Source organism: Sesamum indicum, linkage group LG1 (assembly GCF_026168435.1).
Source record: "Sesamum indicum cultivar Baizhima isolate 11 linkage group LG1, ASM2616843v1, whole genome shotgun sequence".
In the NCBI taxonomy this organism is placed as follows: domain Eukaryota; kingdom Viridiplantae; phylum Streptophyta; class Magnoliopsida; order Lamiales; family Pedaliaceae; genus Sesamum; species Sesamum indicum.
The window spans coordinates 16,651,116-16,671,132 of record NC_142657.1 but is presented as its reverse complement, the minus strand read 5'-3'; the positions used below and the strand labels follow the sequence as shown (position 1 = coordinate 16,671,132).

The 20,017-nt window shown below is 37.2% G+C and overlaps 5 protein-coding genes across 5 annotated transcripts; 1 reads left to right on the top strand and 4 right to left on the bottom strand.

The window, feature by feature from the left end:
- Positions 1 to 318: 318 nt before the first annotated feature.
- TMM (Leucine-rich repeat (LRR) family protein) lies at positions 319 to 2,058 on the bottom strand. Its single transcript, XM_011083117.3, has one exon. The coding sequence runs from the start codon at positions 1,894 to 1,896 to the stop codon at positions 421 to 423; it is 1,476 nt and encodes a 491-aa protein (XP_011081419.2). The 5' UTR covers positions 1,897 to 2,058; the 3' UTR covers positions 319 to 420.
- A 3,500-nt stretch (positions 2,059 to 5,558) lies between these two features.
- On the top strand, positions 5,559 to 8,128 carry LOC105164458 (protein LURP-one-related 5). Its single transcript, XM_011083110.3, has 3 exons — positions 5,559 to 6,174; positions 6,288 to 6,686; positions 7,017 to 8,128. Exons 1-3 carry the CDS (start codon positions 5,926 to 5,928, stop codon positions 7,284 to 7,286), a joined length of 918 nt encoding a protein of 305 aa, XP_011081412.1. The 5' UTR covers positions 5,559 to 5,925; the 3' UTR covers positions 7,287 to 8,128.
- Positions 8,129 to 9,214: 1,086 nt separating this feature from the next.
- Positions 9,215 to 11,513, bottom strand: LOC105164703 (glucan endo-1,3-beta-glucosidase 14). Its single transcript, XM_020693329.2, has 3 exons — positions 10,902 to 11,513; positions 9,606 to 10,642; positions 9,215 to 9,503 (listed from the first exon to the last, which is right to left on the bottom strand). Exons 1-3 carry the CDS (start codon positions 10,993 to 10,995, stop codon positions 9,456 to 9,458), a joined length of 1,179 nt encoding a protein of 392 aa, XP_020548988.1. The 5' UTR covers positions 10,996 to 11,513; the 3' UTR covers positions 9,215 to 9,455.
- A 155-nt stretch (positions 11,514 to 11,668) lies between these two features.
- Positions 11,669 to 15,099, bottom strand: LOC105164453 (uncharacterized). Its single transcript, XM_011083106.3, has 3 exons — positions 14,921 to 15,099; positions 14,740 to 14,827; positions 11,669 to 12,812 (listed from the first exon to the last, which is right to left on the bottom strand). Exons 2-3 carry the CDS (start codon positions 14,815 to 14,817, stop codon positions 11,934 to 11,936), a joined length of 957 nt encoding a protein of 318 aa, XP_011081408.1. The 5' UTR covers positions 14,818 to 14,827; positions 14,921 to 15,099; the 3' UTR covers positions 11,669 to 11,933.
- Positions 15,100 to 16,672: 1,573 nt separating this feature from the next.
- Positions 16,673 to 18,993, bottom strand: LOC105164444 (uncharacterized). The gene is made up of 3 exons (XM_020693302.2): positions 18,208 to 18,993; positions 17,781 to 17,953; positions 16,673 to 17,073 (listed from the first exon to the last, which is right to left on the bottom strand). Exons 1-3 carry the CDS (start codon positions 18,781 to 18,783, stop codon positions 16,899 to 16,901), a joined length of 924 nt encoding a protein of 307 aa, XP_020548961.1. The 5' UTR covers positions 18,784 to 18,993; the 3' UTR covers positions 16,673 to 16,898.
- Between the last annotated feature and the right edge of the window lie 1,024 nt (positions 18,994 to 20,017).

The following is a 20,017-nucleotide window of genomic DNA, read 5'->3' as shown; positions in this document are numbered from 1 at the left end:
ACAATAAATACATACATCCTACCATACTATATAAATTCCAACACCACTATAAATACCAAAAAGATAATTTTTTAAGGAGAACTACTATTCGTTGATTTTGACCTCACAACTACCAAAAAACCCTCTCGTAAATCGTGTTTTCACTTGGTGTACAATTATATCGTAGGTAAAGTTCCCATTTCACCATTTCGTTAAAATCACAACCACATCAATTAATAATATTAATTTACCAGAACTTTTAAGTGGTGATCATCAATTGAGTAAAAAGAATATCAATTTTTGTGTTGTGATTTCTGCTATATGGAAAAGGGACAAAACTTAGTCCAAAAAAGGAATTTATTAATTGTACTTGTTACATAAATTCTCCGTATATATATACACACACTCCTATTAAAAAGGATTAAAATAAAAACTTGTTGCTCAAAATAAAATTAAAAGAAACAAGAAAATGACTATGAGCTCAATCATCTTTCTTGAAATTGAACCTCTTTTGGCAAGTGAAGCAGCACCTGATTTTGTGCTTGAATGTTTTAACTTATGATCTCCATCATCATCTGTGGAAATATGTTGAACTGATACTCCAGCCCCACCATTTGCTGTCTCACAATGTCCAATTCCAGCACAAGACAATGTGTCCAAATCATCTCCTAGTCCACTTTTTGCATCATAGCATAAACCTGAATTATTGTTAAGCCTCAATTTTCTTCCCATCCTCCAAACCCTTTCTCTCTTGAATGGAATTGGCCCTGTCAATCTGTTGTTCTCCAGCCTCAGCTCACTTAGACTGTCTAAGTTGGCGAAGCTCACGGGGATGGTGCCGTTGAATCGGTTGCCGTCTAGGTGGAGCATCCGCAACGTCGTTAGCCGGCCTAGCGATGCTGGTATTGGCCCTTCCAAGTTCATGTTCGATAGTCCGAGGATCATTAGGTTGTTCAGTCCGACGAAAGCCGTTTCTGGGATCGTTGTCGACATTGATGGGTTGCCGTTGAGGATGAGTGCTTGTAAGGATTCTAAGCCCGGGAGAGATTGTGGGAGTGGGCCGGTTAGAGTGTTGTAGCTTATGTCTAAGAGGATGAGGTCTTTTAGATTGCTTAGATTTGGGATTGGACCGGAGATACGGTTTCGGCTTAGGTCTATTTTTATGAGAGAATTGCTGGTGAAGAGAGTGGTTGGTAATGGACCGGTGAGATGGTTTTGGTTGAGGTTTAGGACACTTAGTGCAGGGAACGAGATATTGGGAATTGAACCGGACAATCTGTTGCAACTCAAGTCTAACGACCTTAGACCGGTGATCCTACCCAAAGAAACCGGAATCGAACCGTTGAGATTGTTTCTATGAAGGTCCAAGACAGTTAAACGTGTGAGATTGGCTAGTTCATATGGGATTGGGCCAATGTGCCCATTTTCCCTTAGTACTAAGGACTGCAGAGAGGATCCCAAATGACCCAAAAATGATGGGATTGGCTGAGGATTGCTAGTAAAACAACGATAAAAGAATAGAGTTCGTAGATGAGGGAGCTTGGTGATGGAAGGCGAGATAGAGGAGCGGGCGAGGTCACAAGTAGGGAAGGCGGTGTCGTCGGACAACGCCCCAAACGAGAGCGACACGACGTGAAAGACATTGTCTTTATCGGGCATGCACTCGATGCCATGCCACCGGCCACGACAAACGTCAGGGATATCGGTAGCCCAGTCATTTCCGGTAGCTCTCATGATATCATACACCGCTTCTTGCTCTCTAGCATCAGTCTGAGCTCCATTGTTGGAGGTGGGGAGGGCAGAGTGTGGGCCGTCGAGCAGGCCTGAATCAGACATGATGACAGTGAAGGACACTACGCCCAACCCAGCGTTGGCTGCTAGTACTAAAAGCAACAACGTAGTGAGAAGGGATTTCATAGTATTTGTTGGTAAATGGTAAGATGGAGAAGGATTGGTATATATAGGTAAGAAAAAGGAAATTGATGAGATGAAGTGTAGGGTTGGTGAGTGTGGGGTACATGAAATTGAAGTATGGTAATTATGGGTTCACGAGGATTGAGAGGAGTTGGAATAAATGTTGTGTTTTCAGCATTAATGTCTATCACGGAATTCATCCCTCTATCTCTATTGCTCCACACATGCACACTTGAATGGACCAGTGGCTCAACAAAACACCTTTCCTCACAATTTACCTCTCTACCTACACATCATATTCATAAACATTATTTTTCTATAACTATTTTTTTATATCATTAAAAACAATTACTTCTTATGATAATGCTTACTTGTTCTCTCTTGCATTTTTTACTGTGAAAATTACAATTTGAGATAAATTATTTTATTTTTGCTGCAACTAATTAGTTGAAATTTACCAAATCTACCAATTTACTTATTTTAAAAAATAACTTATTAAAGTATTTGAATAAAATAAAATTAAAAATATTGACAGTGATAATTTTTATATTTATATAGTCAAGTAAATTTGCAGGCCCAATTTATAGATATTGGAGACCAAGCCCACTTCATAAGCCTTTGACCCAATTCAAGGTACCCATAGCCCACATTTCTAGCCCAATCAATTATCATATTAGGCTCGGGCCAAGTTCTCTTTTGAGCCCAACAACTTACATTGATTTTTTTTTTTTAAACTTTTTGTTTTATTTATTTATTATTTTTATAACAATTATATAACTAGAACAGTATTTTAATATATTAAGCAACTAATCAATACATCAATTCAATGAATATATCAATATAAACTAAAGGTTTACAAAGGGCTCTCCTAATATTTGCCATAATTACAAATACCCTCTAGGCTTAACAATAATCTAATAAATACCCCCTAAGATGTGCAGTCACGAAGGGGTATTTGTTAAATGTCATTAATTTCAGGGGGTTATTTGCAACTTCAAATAATAATGAAGTATTTATAATCATAACAAATATCAGAGAAGCCAGTTGTAAATTTATCCTATAACTGAACACTATGAAATAAATTACAATAAACTCTGTTAAAGTTAATACTCACAAGTCTGGTGGACTTGAATTCATGATCTCAAACTTATTTATAGGATCTCAACCTGAACTTACATTGATCAATTGCCAATAAAACATAGTTTTAATTAGCAAAATTAAGGCCTTATGATCATGATATCATAGGTTCGAATTATACGAATATATGGATGTTGGTATACTATAATAAATTAGTGTTATGTACTTGATATTGATAATTAGTTTATTATTATAGATAATTAAAATTTAGAATGTTGCAATCGATTAAATAGGAAAAAAAAACACACACAACACAATATTGATAAATTGTAGTCAGAATTAAATAAAATATGATAAACATCACTTTTGATTCTTTAACTATGCCACTTATAATTCAAATTTGGTCCCTCATGTTTCATCTATCGACTAGAAAAAAAATGACTATTAACTATAATTTTAATAGCTATGGACTAAAAAACGTGGTAAATACTTTGTATTAACTATAATTAAATAAAATTGATGCAAAAGTATATATTTTCCACTACAAAAAAGTTATTTGTCATGACTAAAATATTTGCCATGGTTCTTAACCATGACAAATATTTTAGCCACCCTTGTAGATACCGCGGCCAACAACCATTGCATGACCCTGGTCAATGATTATTTGTTACAGCTATTTTGTTATTGACCATAATAATTAGCCATGATTAAATGTTATATTTATAGTGGTTATCTAACCGCTAAAAATAATGAATTTGTTGGGAAAAATAATATAAAACTATTTTTGCTGCTAAAAGGACTCGAAACCAATACCTTATAAAAGAATTCAATGCTTTTAGTAAATGAAATATTCCTCAACACAAATATTACTCACCAATAAAATATGGTTTGATTTTGATTTTTAATTATGATGGTATTGTGGTTAATATATATAAATATGAATGTGGAAGTGCAGGGAGTGTTGGATGAGAATTTGTTGCGGGAAGATGAATCCTCCCCCAACTTTGTTTCTCAAGCATTCAACCTCTATTTCCATCACTCCACCTCACAACATTGCTCTACCTAATATTATTCTCTCTCTCTCTCTCTCTCTCTCACACACACACACACACACACATTTTTCATTTTTGTGAACGCAGGAAAAGTTGGATTCCTTTCAAAGTTCCAAATAGTATAAAAGAAATGAAAAAAACGTTATTGAAAATCTACGATTAAAGTAGGATATACATAATCATGCATGCATATTACAAAACAAATGTGAATCCAAAGTGTGTGCCCCACAAAAAATAGCTTTTTGTGCATAATTATTATGTCATTAATTATTTATAATGACCATATTTAAAAATATTATAATGACAAGATGAAAAATTATCCATTTAATATACATAATTAGTGATCATTTTTATATCGTCACTTAATCTTTGGTCTCTATGATTTTTGACTAGATATGGATGACGAATTATCTAAATTTAAATACTATATATTGAGTATTGTTGAATTATATAAGAGGAAGTTAAATATTTCAAATTTATTTAAACAATAATATGCAAGGGAATAAACATAAATAAATTGCCATAAATTAAGACATGAATTATGTCATTAAAAGTTTATATTATCTTTTGACATATAAAACACGTTTTCGTTTCGACATAATAATTATATGTGGGTACGGTGGGGTGGTAATCGTTCTGCTTCACTGATTTTTGCGTGTCCAGAAAAGCTACGTTTTGACATTCTCTCTTCTTCTTCTTTTTTAATAATTAATACATGTATTTCAGTGTGAAAAGCATAAATACTCGAGGATATTATACAAGTGACGTCCCGCTTTTCGTATAATATTAGTAACAAAATATTAAATAATAATTTTAGAATTATTATAAAAATATATCTTAAATAACAATATTTTTTTTTATCTTGATATAATATAATTATCACTAACAAGAATTGATGTATTAAATTGTCACCATAAATAACTAATGACATATTTATAATAAAAATTTAACGATAATGCAAATACAATGACAATTATGAGTGTCTATATTGTTACCATACATATTTCACTAATCGATTATAATAACAACTTGGTCCACATTTTTTTTTATCACAAATTATACCTAGTGACAAATATTTATTCAAATTTTATCACTATTAAAATTATAAAATTTATTTTAGTAACCAATAAAAAAAAGTCACTTAATACATATAATTAGTGAAAATTTTATTATCTCTTTTTTTTTTTTTTTATGATGAGTTGTATCAATTTTGAGTCTGACTTAATTAATGTAGCTTGAGCAAAGTGTTGTCTACTCTAACTTTGTATGAATTATGCAATTTTATTCTATTATGACAATCGGCTAAAAAGAAAAGGACTTGAGCATTATAAACCATTCAACTCTCCGTCTTGAATTAATGTAGGACGCATGCCTATATCATTAATATAATTGAGAAATACATATTATAAAAGCTAATAAAACTAAAAACAATTCTAAAACTCCTGTAAAACACACACACACAAAATGTGCATGTAGAAATCAATTATTTCAAAAAGTAAAAAACAAACAAAATGTGTTGAATTTGGACAGGGAAGAATAGATGCCCACATGTTGTAATTTTTATTTTTAAATAATATTAGAGAATTTAGATATTGGATTGATGTATGGAGGAAATCTTTGTTTTTGATGCTTTCAGGTGTTGGAATATTGTACCCTAATGCAATCATAATTATCTCAAGTACTATGAATTTGTAAGTGAAGAGGATGAAATCTAAATGTTAGGTTAGGAATAAGATCTAATTTTATTCACTTCCCTCTTCTCCATAATCATTATAAATTACAACAAATTACCTTCGCTTCCACTCCAAGCTGCAAGCTGCACATTTCTCACTCATTCTCCACTCAGATTTCAACATCAAGAAATCTCTCCGTCCACATTTATAATCTATTAATTTAGCTCAGGATGTCAAGGAGGAATAACAGAATCATGAAGACTGGCGCGATCGTGGAAGAGGGGTTTGTATACCAACAACAAACCCATCTCACTGTGTCGAAAACCTCCCTTTTCTTCGTCGGAGATGGCTTCACCGCTTACGATTCCAAGGGTTCACTCGTCTTCCGAGTCGACTCATACGGTCCATACGGCGGGGACACCGGCGAACTCGTTCTCATGGACGCTGTCGGCCGGTGCATCCTCACCGTCCGACGTAAGGTAATTTATGTACTCACTTGTATAAATATGAGACTACGATATAGTTTAGTAGTGTTTCGTATATTAGGTTTGAGAGGAATCACTGAATTCGATCGGTTGTTTAATGGGAGCAGAGACCGAGCCTGCACCAGCGGTGGGAAGGCTTCGCCGGCGAGAGAACAGCGCAGAAGCCTCTGTTCAGCGTGCGTAGATCCTCGATGATCGGACGGTCGAGCATGACGGTGGAGGTATACAGGAACGGAGGCGAGGAGTACCAGATCGAGGGCTCCTTCGGCTGCCGCAAATGCACCATTTACAATGCGGAGAGAGAAGCCGTGGCGGAGATCCGGCGTAAGGTGGACGCTTGCGCCAATGTCGTGCTCGGGAAAGACGTTTTCTTACTGACTCTGAAGCCGGGGTTTGATGGTGCTTTTGCAATGGGTTTGGTTTTGGTTCTTGATCAGATTCATGGGGCAAATCACGGGGATGATGATGAAAATGGCACCAGGGTGGCTGTAGGCCCCACCACTGAGGTGTTCTAATATTACCTCTATAGATTTTTTTTTTTCTAAAAAAAAGGTTTTTGTAATTATATGTTGTAAACTCTTACAATTGTTGTATTTATGTTATGTGGAGTTAAATATGTAAAATTTATAATAATAAATATGCATGTTTGGATAATATTATGTTATATAGGATTATTCTTAATTAATCAAGTCTCATTTTTAAGCTATATTTAATAATATCGTATTGACTATTGAATCTCAAATGTGAAATCACTGTTTTTTGGTAATCTTGATTCAATTATATATGCAGAATAGTTATTTATTAATGAATGATGCGTAATCTCCTTGTGTAATCAGGGGCGGGGCTGCCGTGTTTGTTGGGCAGAAAGAGGGTGGACGTGTGATAAAGTTGTGAATGGGAGCAGAGAAGCAAGCAAGGCATCCTCCACCTCCACTACTGGAATCTTCCTCGTACAAGTTGGCTTTCATAGTTCCTCATGCAATCACAAGTCTTTCTTAAATACTCAACAATCAGCCTTAATATGTATGGTTCGCAACACATTTACTCTCCACTCATCTCACAACCTATATATAAATGCAGTAGTTTGTCATTGTTCACTCAAATAGCTAGGAGGAGGTGTTTCTCTCCCCCACCAACACCCACAAGATTTTGCTATGTTGTCTCGAATACATTTCTTCTACTGCATAGAGTGACTCCAACTCCTCACATACGCCAACACCCTCCAATTTCTTCAAGTCTCCCATTATCTACTCGCTCTGTCTCTCCTCAAGTGACCTAATCCGTCTCCGCTCCACTCCATTAATTACACCATCTGCTCCAACAACAGTCGAGATTCTGGAGTATGTCCACTCGACCCTGATAATGCATTCAAACTCTGCTCAATTATTTGTTGGCACTCCTCAGTCATCGTCCAGAGTGATTCTAACTGTGGCTTGAATGTGGTGTGAAACTGAGCAGTCTACGCAATTGCCGAATTCAGAAAGGGCGCATGGTTGCAAAGAGCAAGCCACGTCTATGTGGTATACCGATGCCATATAAAATAAATGCATCAACTGTGGATTGTTACATGCTCAATCCAAGCGTTGACGGATTGTAACAGGGGAATCTGACTGTTGCACCATGTAAATTTAGTACCCGAGAACCCAAATCATACAACCATCTCGACTGTAAGGCTTGCTGAAAATTTTGAAGTCGCCAAATGTGTCGCAACTGCCTTCCATCCTTTCCTGAATGAACGAGAATTTTGTTGTAATCCTCTGTATACAACCATGAACACTGAGATTGATCGGAAAAGGCAGATAAAAGCTACCACAAAAGAGATGGTTTGCTAGCATCAACCTTCCCGTGAAAACTAGTAAATCGCCATGGATCCTCATTCTGCTCAAGTTGTATTGTACTATCAATGTGGTGATCCGAATAAGACTGCAAGTGAACTAGTTTAGACTTATTCCATAATGTCGTAATCTTCCATTTTTCCCATATGTATATACACAAAAACTATAAAGATCCAATGTTGTTTTATTTGCTTAAAACAGCAAATAATTACACTTGGTTTCAACCAAGAAAATCAAGGGGTAATATTCCCAAATTAGTTCTCCAAGATATACTGAACTATGCTAGGACCCTTATACCTTGGCAGTAGTTCCATGGCGTTCGTGGCAATTCTGGCAGGACTGGATTGCACTCTCTCTGGTTGAATTAGTAATGTGGACTAGGATAGTAGATTTGAGTTGTTTATGGAGGATTGAGGGAGGGCGCGGGTAGAGGTAGATGTTAGGTTGGTGTTACATTCGTTTTTGAGGAAGTGTGCATTTGGATGGAGTGTGAAATTTGTGTGGCTCTTTAAGGAGAATTTGGAGGTGTCAACGTAGCATGCATGGGTGAATAGGCTGGAAGAATTGGTTGAGCGGTGAAGGGAAGGGGATGGTGATCAGATTCTCTAGCTGATAGAGATAGGTGAAGACGATGACGCTATTCTTAGGTGAGGTTGAGTTAGTGGGAGTTTAGAGAAATTGAGAGTGCGATGAGGCAGGGAAGCGGCCAAAGAGGTTGGGTCGTGGTCGTGAGTGAGATGGTGACAGGCAAAGCAACAAATGGTCTGGCGGACTCACGGTTGGAGCTGGAGTTCCATAGGCTGTTGGAAGGTAAGAATACAAAGACATGGGCGGAGAGGGGGTTATTATCGGGAGGAAGTCCTCATACGAGAGAAAAATTCTCTCCCCGTATTTGTGTGTCTAAAAGTAGTATGAAGATCTTGATGTTACTGCTTTGGTGAATTTATTAAGTAAAATAATTAATTTAATTTTATCTGAAAAATATATATCAATATAATATTTCTCTACTCTCATTCACCTCTTCTGTTGACTCTCTCTCATTTGTTGTTTCTTTTCAATTGTATTTTTGCCTGTTTTCAGTTTCCTCCTTTTGCATATTATTATAAATTAATAAAAGATTGAAATAATTAAGAAAACACATAATCTCATTTAAAATGTATTATACTTCTACATCTTAAAATTTTAAGAAGGGCATAAAATTGGCCTAGAAAAATTATTATACAAAAGTCAAATTCATGCTACATCGGGTGCTTTATTGCACCAAGAGTGGGGCAATATCTTAATTTTAAAAATTGAGGTATACATGAATTATCCACCTACCCAATATACAACACTTTCAATTTAGCTTCTACACGACCTTATACACATAAACAACAAAAAAATAGAATGTATAAGCAACTATATACACTGTTAGAAACTGCCTCATCCCTCTCGCCAATATCAGATCAGCATGAGCACAACTGCTCCACAGACAACACGAGCCAATAACTGCAAACACCGTGAACCAATCTTGTCAGTTGAACTATACATTCATTCAGACATGGGGAGTGGGAGTGAGAAAGAACCTTTTTTGGTATTGTTAGAACATACCTCGATGGAGCCAAGAACCGAGGAAGCTGAACTAGGAATCAGCCCTGTGAACCCAACATCATATGAAATGCTACCATCAGCCTTAAACAATCCAAAGTTCCTCTCAGATGTCGGACCCGGTTTCAAATTCTCATTAAACAACGCAAAAACATAAGCCTTAACCACCCTCTTTGGCCTGTAAGGAGTCCCTTTCTTCTTTAGAAGCCTCTTCTTCAGATTACGGTTGTATGTCCTCGCGTTCTTTACGTTAGCTCCAGCTTCATTTTCGTCTCCCTTGGATGCCCAACCGGTCTCAGAAACGATGACTTCCATGTTACTGAAACCAACCTTTTCCAGGGCAGCATAAGAAGCATCCACCATAGCATCAAACATGTTGTCGTAATGCAGCTTTGTTTTAGCATCGTAAACTCCAGGGTTTTTCAAGAAAAGGGCGTAATTTAGATCAATGTGTGCCGGATCGCTCATGTAGGCCAAGAACGGGTAGGCATTGATGTAAAACGGCGTGCCAATCTGTGAGAAAAAGTGCAAGAGTGGCCTCATGTAAGGAAGAACGCTCTCCTTGAATGCCCCTGCGGATGGAGGGTACGTAATGGCGAAAACAGCCTCAGAGTGTGGGCTCGACACCTCTACTCTGTCGGACAAACGTAGATGGTCAAGGGCATTGTACACATTTCTCACAGCTGGAACAAGAACCTCCCACAGTTCTACATCAACTCCTCCAAGAACCTCGTTTCCTACAGCTATCCCACGTATTAGTGTTCCTGGGAGGAAGGGCTCAACATTTAGTTTCACCCACTCTATGGCACGGTCCTGACTAACGCTTATGTCTCTCAAGTATTCATTCCCAAGTCCAACGATTATTTCAATTCCTGACCCTCTAAAGGCTCTCAAAACATCATGATTAGCATCATATATTCTGATGTTCTTGATCTTGGCTGCCTTTAGAAGGGTCACTACACTCTCTGGTGGAGGGATGTTATCGGCTATCCTGCCGTAATTCACTCCGTATGTACCTGTGAAAGCTTGCACCACTAAAACTGCAGAAGTAGCAGAAAACAACAGGTATTCTCAGTAACATATTCATTGTTAAAAACCACCTAAAACAAGACCACATAAAAATCGTCTTCTTTTCTCACACAGGCAAGTAATTGTATTACATCACTAAAACTAAGTATGTTATTGTTTGGAACAAGTTTAACATTAAAAAGAAGATATATTAAATTTTTAATGAAGAACTCTCAGGATTGAGGGGTATCATAAAACTTCAACATTAGCATGGGAAGAAAACATACATACCATCTGAGAAAGGGAAACTTAAGAGCAAGAAAGAGCAGAGGAAGAAGGTAAAGAATCCCACCATCTTGAAATGAGAAGTAATACAAAGGACCATTCCATTTGTAAGAAGTGGGGACCCTAATGCTGTTATATTAAATAAATAACAATCCTAATGTTGCCTTCCATTGCAGGGATACCATTGACATAGATGAAAGACCAAACAATAAAAGATTCCAAACCTTAATCTAAAAATCTCAGGGGGAAATATGAGTTTAGAGGAAATAGATGTTTTAACTTGGTGGCTTGGAATAAGATTCTTAGCTTTTCACCATCACAAAGTATGCTTTTCATTCATGAATCTTGATCCATACTTTTGCGAGTATCTTTTGTTGGCTTTCGGAAAAATATTTTCCCTCCTATTCTGAGTTTATTATAGGAATAAATGAGATCTTCAATTGCGTGCTCCTTTCATGTAATTGGAAAACTTGGGATAGAGCGGATCCCTGGTATAGGACCTTCTCCATCACGGAGGATTTTATTCATGTGAAATGTTGTTTATCACATAGTATTACTTCTACAACGCAACAATGCATACTTTCGAAACATCATTTCCACAAAAGAATTATTCCCACATATGCTAAGACCATTACCTTCACAACAATCACCGACAGTGCAGCCTCATTGACATGGCAGCTTCGACTCAGTTTCGGTACTCACCAAATCAAACTGAGACTTTAAAACCCTGCTGAGTGGTACCACCTAATAAGATAGAACGAAACCAGAGAAAATTCAGCAAAAACATAGTAGCAAGCCTGTTAATCCTTGTCGAGAAACACGGCACAACATAATATTACAGTACATCCACAGTTCGTCCTAAGACAAGCTACAAAAGTCAGAAATAATCCATGGCCAACTTCCCTATCTAGAAACAAATCTAACCATATTCTACTTATCAATAAGATTACAGTCATCTAAGTTCAGAGATTGTCAAAATGAAAAGTACAAGGAGTTTAGTTTCAATAGCGCTAAATTAACAGACTGTAGGTACATCATTCAGCAACTAATGGGAGTTGGAGAAGGATGATGTGGCGCTTGGTTCACCTTGCCGTTGTCTACAGAGTCCCCTTGCAAACTCTTATCTTGCTCCTGCGCTTGCATATTATTAGTTTTACTGCCATTTTCCTGGAATCCATTTGCTTCTCCTGCAGATTCATGCGCCACCCCATCGGCCATCCCAGTCTCAGCTCCATCAGCAGCTTGCCCATTGCGATCATCTGGCTTATCTTGTTTGGTGTCATCGTTTTCAATTTCAAGTTTAGCAGATTCAGACTCTGGTTCCTCTATAGTCCCAGACACCTGTTTGTCTTCAACTTTTTCTTCCACAACTGAAGTGTTTGTCTGACCATGATTCTCACCTGCGTCAGTTTTGCTATCCTTCCCTTCACTGTCAGTCTGCATATCAACGTCAGCCGTGATGTTTTCCTGTGGACCCTTCTCCTCAAATTTGGTCTCAGGTTCACTTCCCTTAGCTGCTACATCTTCCTCCAGTTTGCCTTCATTCGTGACCTCAGTTCCCTTCTCTTCATCTTTCTTCTCACCAATACCTGTATCTTGCATTTCAGTTGTTTTCACACCCTCAGTTTCTTCTTTTCCTGTCTCCATTTCTTTGTCTTTCTTAGCGGATGATCTTCTACCTCGCTTCTTTGGTGGTTCAATCTCTTTGGATAGAGGTGTTGTCTTGACCTTCTCACTGATCCTAGCTGATCTTCTTGGAGTTTCACCAGTGCCCCAATCAAATTCTAATAGTGCAGGACTTCCGGGGTGAGCTTTTAGGTACTGCTCCAGCTGTTTGCGGTTGCCAATCTCCTCCCCAGTGGGAGCGATGAATATGATCTCATTCTTCTTTGGAGTACCTCCTTTTTTTGGCAAGTACTGCATAGGAATATCAAAAAACAGTTGGGAGAACTATATGGAAGGTAAAACCTACAGCAACTACCAACATCGAATGAATATGCAGATGTACCCCTATTGCTCAGTTTAATAATGCAACACCTGTTGCCAAGCAAAAGCAGCACAAAACAAAAGGACCCACACCATAACAAACAGAAATATGGTAACAATCTCCAACAGTCCTCACTTTAACCTTTCTTGTTGACATCCAGAGGTGATAAACATCAGAGCCTCAAATATCTCAATTTAATGTACCCAAGACTTAATTGCACCATGACAAGCATCCCACTTAGAGGTCATTCAGAAAAAAGTCTCCAGCACTCACTTGAAAATCCATCCTTATGAATTTTTACTTAAAAAGTTATTATTCTTACAGGAGCCTACCAAAGTTTGCCCGGTCACATAACTAGAACAGAGTTTCATGTGAAAATAATGCAACTGAAAAACAATGATGTCAGGCTCCATGTCCTGCATAAACCGTGCCTCCTACCTCATTACATAATACATATCATCCCAATCTACTCCTTCCAACATAAAAGATGTGGTATTCTGCCTTTCTACTACAGAGCAATTTTGCATCAAATAGTTCCAGTTCATGCTTTCTTATGATTCATTAAAACACTAAAAACACAAACCCAATTACAGCAAGGATAAAGAAATATTTGCCCTGTTCAGATTTATAGTTTCATGCATATGGAATGTCTATATCCTTCATAGCTACAGTAACAATATCTACTTTTCAGCTCCAATAATGTTCTTGGATGCGTAACTGTTCCAGTTAAATGCCAATAGAGTGAATGGTTTTACCAGCACCCAGCCCCACCACATTAGACACCTTCACTAAGAGATCGACCAGTAAAGCAATGCAAGAATTAGCATAAAATGCTGTTTCACATCTTTTGCAAGGGTCATTGACATGCGAAAAGCAAAGGACTATTTGCCATTTAAGCCCATCCTGACATCAATCAAGCACTCCACGCCACTCACTACAGATATATTACCTTCAAGTTGCTAGTTGCCACACACCAAACAATATCTACCTTTTTATTTTTTCAAATCTTACCACGGATCTATTTAAATAACAGTATCCCCACACCTAGAAACACCTAGAAATGTGGAAAGTTGATCATCAGGACCCGTTTTTCCCTAAATCTCCCAAAACTTAGAAAATTAATTCCATCATAGTGAACAGAGTTAAAGAAAAATAGCCTCCCGGTTTATTATGAATAGAAAAAATTAAATACTTAGCAAATACTTCTGTGTGTTCATAAGAAGTAAACAAGAAGACAGATATTCAATTTCATTCCCCAAAATGGTCTACAAGTATCAGCCCTGCCTTATGATTACCTACAGCATCGGTGAGTTTGACATAGGAAAACTCCAACGTCAACTCCAAGTTGCCATTCCAGTAAGACAACAAAATCTTTTCACAATGGCTTCGATACCATAAGCTAGAAAGTAAGTAATATTGGTATTTGGTACTATCTCCCATGTATTCTGTCGGAACGAGAAATAGCTAGCTTCCACAACTTTCAAACCATAGAAGAAAAACTTGACGGAAAATTTATCAATAAATACACCACGGACGAAAAGTTGGCAATTAATACATAATTCAAAACAAAATAAAAAAAAGGGAATAAAACAATTCACAAACACGGAAAAATTTCAAATAAAACTGTTAAAAATCAAATTAGAAAGAAAACAAGTATAGCAACCACTACATGTCAAAACCCTACTAATCACAAAATAGTTGCCACAAGGAAACCCACACCAGAACCAAAATTATAATAAACACAGCGAAAACGAGTACAGCAAGCAGGAAAGTCATAACTCAAACTTAAGCTTCCTCGGAACTCAGCAACACAAACGAAAGCTTAAAAAGAAAAAAATCAAAGGAAGGAAAAAATACCAATTTTTTCCACGAATCAGGCGCAGGGAGCTCCACCGACACGACATCCTCTTTTGGTCCACGCTGAGCGTCCGCCATTTCTCCTCACCTGCAAAGCCAAAACCAGAAAAAATCTATCAACGTACAACCAACGAACTCAAGGTACAAACAACCAAAGCAAGCAAACAAACTGCTCAGCTACCTCTCTCTCTGTTTCACTCTTCTTTCTCTCTCTAAAAAAATATGCTCCGAAACTTAACCGCCACGACGCCTTATTCTTGGAAGAAAGAGGGATAATGCTAAAGATACCTTAAAAGGGACAGAAAATTTTCGTCAAACGTGCGGATGGACACGTGGAACCGATCCGAGTCGTGGATTTGACCGTTACAAGCAGTTTCTAATTGCCTCGTTTTGAAAGAAAGTTCTCGAGGGGGGAATTACACACGTGGCTTCATCTGGAGGGTGGTTTGAGGATATTGTGGTGATTCGCTGGTTCACTTTAGATTTATCTCTCTCTAGCTAAATTTCAGCTAGCACTATGAAGGCTCACGCTGTTGCTCAGGGGGTGCAGAAAACGGAGGATTGTGGGCCGTGGGATGATATGATTGAGATCACGCGCTTAAGAGGGCAGTGGGGAAGAATTTGGTGTTGTCATGCGGATAACGTTCGCGAAAGGGTTCATTAACTGGATTGGAGAGAAGGGTTTGGGGTCCGGATGAGGATCGTGGGAATATTGGGGCAAGATGTAGAGGATAATGCCTGATGAGTCGGGTTGGTGTCTGGTGACGTGGGTGGACGTCATGGGCCGGGTCGAATATCAAGTTGGACTGAAACAAATGGGCTGGCCCAAACAAGAAATTGACCCACAGATGGACTAGAGCTGATTGTATAGCCCAATTGACGTATATCAACGCATATGGAGGTGTGCAAGAATTTTTATTTTCAGAAAACTAATCAATTACAAAAAAATTTATCAGAACAAAAGAATTTGGAATGTTTGAAGAAAATAATGAGAAGCAGAAAAGAGGTCAGTTAGACGTGTTCGAGAAAATTATTTTTAATTTTTTTTTTAACTAAAGTACCAAAATTACAAATATTTCATTACTATAGTATATATTCATATTATTTTTTAAATTTGATACCAATAATGTAAAGGGTCCTAATTATGATAATAAAATTGCAATTTTCTCTTTTTTAAGTTTCAAAAGTTGAAACTCATTTCCCAAACAATCAAAAATATTTCTTTTTAAATTCAAAAGTTGGAACATATTATTTTAAAGTAGTTGCAAACACTCCAACATATTATTCTATTTTCATCTCAAAAGAAGGGAAAACAAAAAAGAAATATACATACTAAGGTCTCCTAAAATGTAGAGCATATATTCTGAAAATTTTCTTCGGATTCGTTTTCTGAATGTTTTGTCGTGTTAGAGAGAGAAAAATAAAGATAAATAAGTGTGTGTTAGAGATAACATGTATGTTTTAGATTTATTTTTGAAGATAATTTAAAATAAATATTATATGTTTAATATTGTATTATGAGATATAAAAATTACTATTTATTGTCAAATCATATCTTTTTTTATATATATTTATGTATATGTGTGTATTTATATATATGTACGTATTTATGCTAAAACAGTTAAAAACACCTAAATAAAATATTTATGAATAAACATTGAATATGTTTTGACTTGTATCGAAATTACTTTAAAAATAAAAACAATGTTTTTTGAAAAAATTACACTTCAGTCTCTAGAAAAGATATGGTACATGAAGAATCTCCCTAAAATACCAATGACCATAAGAAAATATATCATACGAAATATAACTACCAAAGACATTTTGTGTGGCAGTGGATTCTGAATCATCAATTTGTTGAACAGCAGAAACCATCTCTCCTCAGATATTTGTGTAGCAGTGCATTCAGAATCATCAGTTTCTCGAACAGAAGTACACAGGAAAGGCTAATATGCGATTATTTCTCATATAAGAAGGTTACAGTCAGGAGCTAATATGCTATTACTTATTGATAATGAAGAGTTACAGTGAAGAGAGTCTTCTTCATCTTTCTTTCTATATTTACAACAGTACGCGGAAACCGTAAAGGGCTACCAAATACCAAGCTCTTCTGACTGCACTTCATCACCGACTAAGATTATATAGAGGGAGGCATTAGATTAAGAGGCTGCAGCAAGAGGAGGCCGATGAGATTCGTTGTGGAAGATCTTGGAAGGTGAATTATATGTCTGTGATGCTGCCTGTTTGCTATTTATGGCATCAGCCTCTTCCTCTTCCTCTTCCTCATCATCCTCGGCGTCCCACAAAAACCGTGCATATGAAGCCAGCACATAACTGCCAGGACATTGACGTTTGCAATGTTTCAGCAAAATCAAAACGAAAACTTCAAATCCATTGTTTGCCAAATCATCAATTTTGTTGCATAAATGTGACACACTTAAGGAGTCAAATGCTAGGAATCTCATCACGAATTGGTTCAAGCACATTAATGTCAATATGCATTTTCCCAACATACCTATGATTTAAAAGAAATCAATTCAAGAAAACCAATATTTTATCAGCGCCTCGCCCCACATGAATGCTTAGCAAAAGACTAAAATAAACTACAGATATAATCTCACGAAATGTCAAACAGAAAGATCTATGATACTATTAGGAAATTGCAAGACAAAAGTAAAATGTAGAGAAAGAACAACAAGGTGTTTAGGACCACTTGAGTTTCTCTTACTAGAACAGAGTAATTATACAATTGCAATTTGACAAAGATCACCTTATACGATTAGTGTGTATGAAAAACATCCTAAAAACTCAAACTCCAACAAGAACTGATCACCCCAGGTACCCTCATGGAGTCACTGTGGAATGCACATAATACTTGGCTTTTTTGTTGTATAACATATTTTAACAAATTCTCCATAGTAACAAAGGCAAAACAAACCTACTTTTGGCTCAAGCTACAAATACGAGATTATGAAGTAACTACAAAGAAAAGCATCAGATCAAGATCAAGAAACCAAGTAAAGGAAGGATCAAGTTCTCACCAGTCGTTGGGGTCAGTTTTAACAGCTTGATCAAAATAAGCCTCGGCTCTATCAGCATCTTTATGCGTCTGCCATATTAGATCAGCATAGAGTGATAACACGTTGCCGTCACTGGGGTTAGCCAAAATTGCTCTCTCATAATACTCCTCTGCTTTTGCAAAGTCTCCCTTCACCTACAACACATAACATAGTTCTGAAATCAAATTCCACCCAAGAAGAACATGCAGACAAAATCCAACACACTCTCACACACACTCAGATATGTAACGAATTTTTTCCCTAATAAATTTAGTCCCAAGAAAAACAACAGAATGAATCAAACTTGAACAATCCTAAACATGATAAAAGTGCAAATTTCATGAGCCATTAACTAAATTATATAACATTTTTCGTGAAAATGTTCTTGAAAAGCAAATTTAGAATGTACCTCTTTCAAGAATTTAGCATAATTTGCTAGCAAGAGAGAGTTTCCGGGATTAGCCTCAATCATCATCTCATAGTACAGGTCCGTACTATGGCGTCCACGCCACCTCCCGGGGTCCTGTGAACCCGAACCCGACCCGTCACCGGACCCTCTCCCGCCACCACACGTCCTGCCACCTCCGACACCGCTACCTCCGCTGCCGCCCACCACCGGCGACTGCGGCATTCTCTGCCTCTCGGCCACCGCCAAACAGCCCTCCTCCTCTACCGGCGCGCCCAAGCCAGAGCTCGACAGGAAAAAGGAGACCACCTCCTGCCCTTCTCGTCTCTCCTGGATTTTCGCGGGCTTCGGGGTCGCGAGCAGCCTCAAGCTCTTCTTGGGCTTCGCCGGGTCTCTGGAGTCCGCGATCCGGGTTGGCGTGCTCCTACAGGAGCTTTCCTCAAACGACGTCGTCAGACAGACGGATCGCGTTCTTGTCAACTGGGGCAGGGTATCGGATTCCGGCGAAGACCCCGACCCGGATGCAGAACTGGGTAGCCATGAGTTCAAGATTGGAGTTGATGAGCTTCTCAGCAACATTCTCACCTTTCAGTGTGTATTTTGCTTTAATAAGTTCAGAATACCTTCCACGGCGGACCTCCTCCGTGCTGAGGAGGAGAGGGGGCGGAGTTAGTGGGGATTTGTAGGAAGAATTTATGGGAGTATTGGGTGGCGGTGGGATTGGAATCTTGAGAACTGTAGAAAGATTTTTATGAGTTTGATTAATATTTCCTGTCCTACTTTCATTGTTCACATTTCCTTGTTTATAAATATCTTCTCATGTTCATTGTTATGATTATGATGATATCTCCTCTTATTCGGTAATATATTTAATTTTTAACCATCCTAACTTTATTTAAAAGATCACGTAAAATTAATTATATACAATATTAACTAATTGAGTATTTTTTAAAAATTTCCTAATAGCGGACACAATAGTTTCTATTTTTTAATCAAAAATAAATTACAAAAGATATTATTAATTTAACTATACTATTAGTTGAGAGCATTTTAAAAATGATATTCACAATTTTTACTAATGCGACGCAAAACTTTACGTCTAACTTTTAATTATAAAAGGGATTGCACAAACAAAGATTATCATCAATTAAGAGTTTGATTTAAAAATGAAAAAGAAGTTTGGTTAAAAGACTTCTTTCCGGTGTCGCATTTGACCCATAACTATTCAGATAAATTATAATTATCTCCCCTTAAATTTGATATAATTATAATTTTTTAAATAATAAAAAGTTATTTATAATTATATCAGGCGTGTAGCCCGTCAAAACACATAACTTACCAAAATTACTTCTTGGAATCAAATTATGAATCTACACTAGAGACCAGTCTATTACTAGAAACAGATATGTATTTAAATCGATCTGATCTCACGACTTAACTTATGAAAAACTCACATTTTTTGTCTAATATTCCTAGTGGGGGTGGGGCAGCCTAAGGAGTCCAAGTTGTGGAATGAAATGAAGAACAAAAACCACAAAACCAAAGATATTTTGGAGATATGGGGCTCCCACCAATTGGGATTTCTTTCTTCTTTCTGGTGGAGAATTAAACTAACTCAAGGCATATATCATAGCAGACTGATCAAGATTTTTGCAGGTTGACAAAGACAAGCAAGCAGCCTATCTAGACTCACAGCCAATCATTCTTAGGAGATCTCAAGACCCGACTATTTAAATAATTCATAATTATTTTGAACTCCAAGTCCAAAACCTTCTAAGAATTACCCAGACTCGAGTTCTGTATTTCCTTAAAG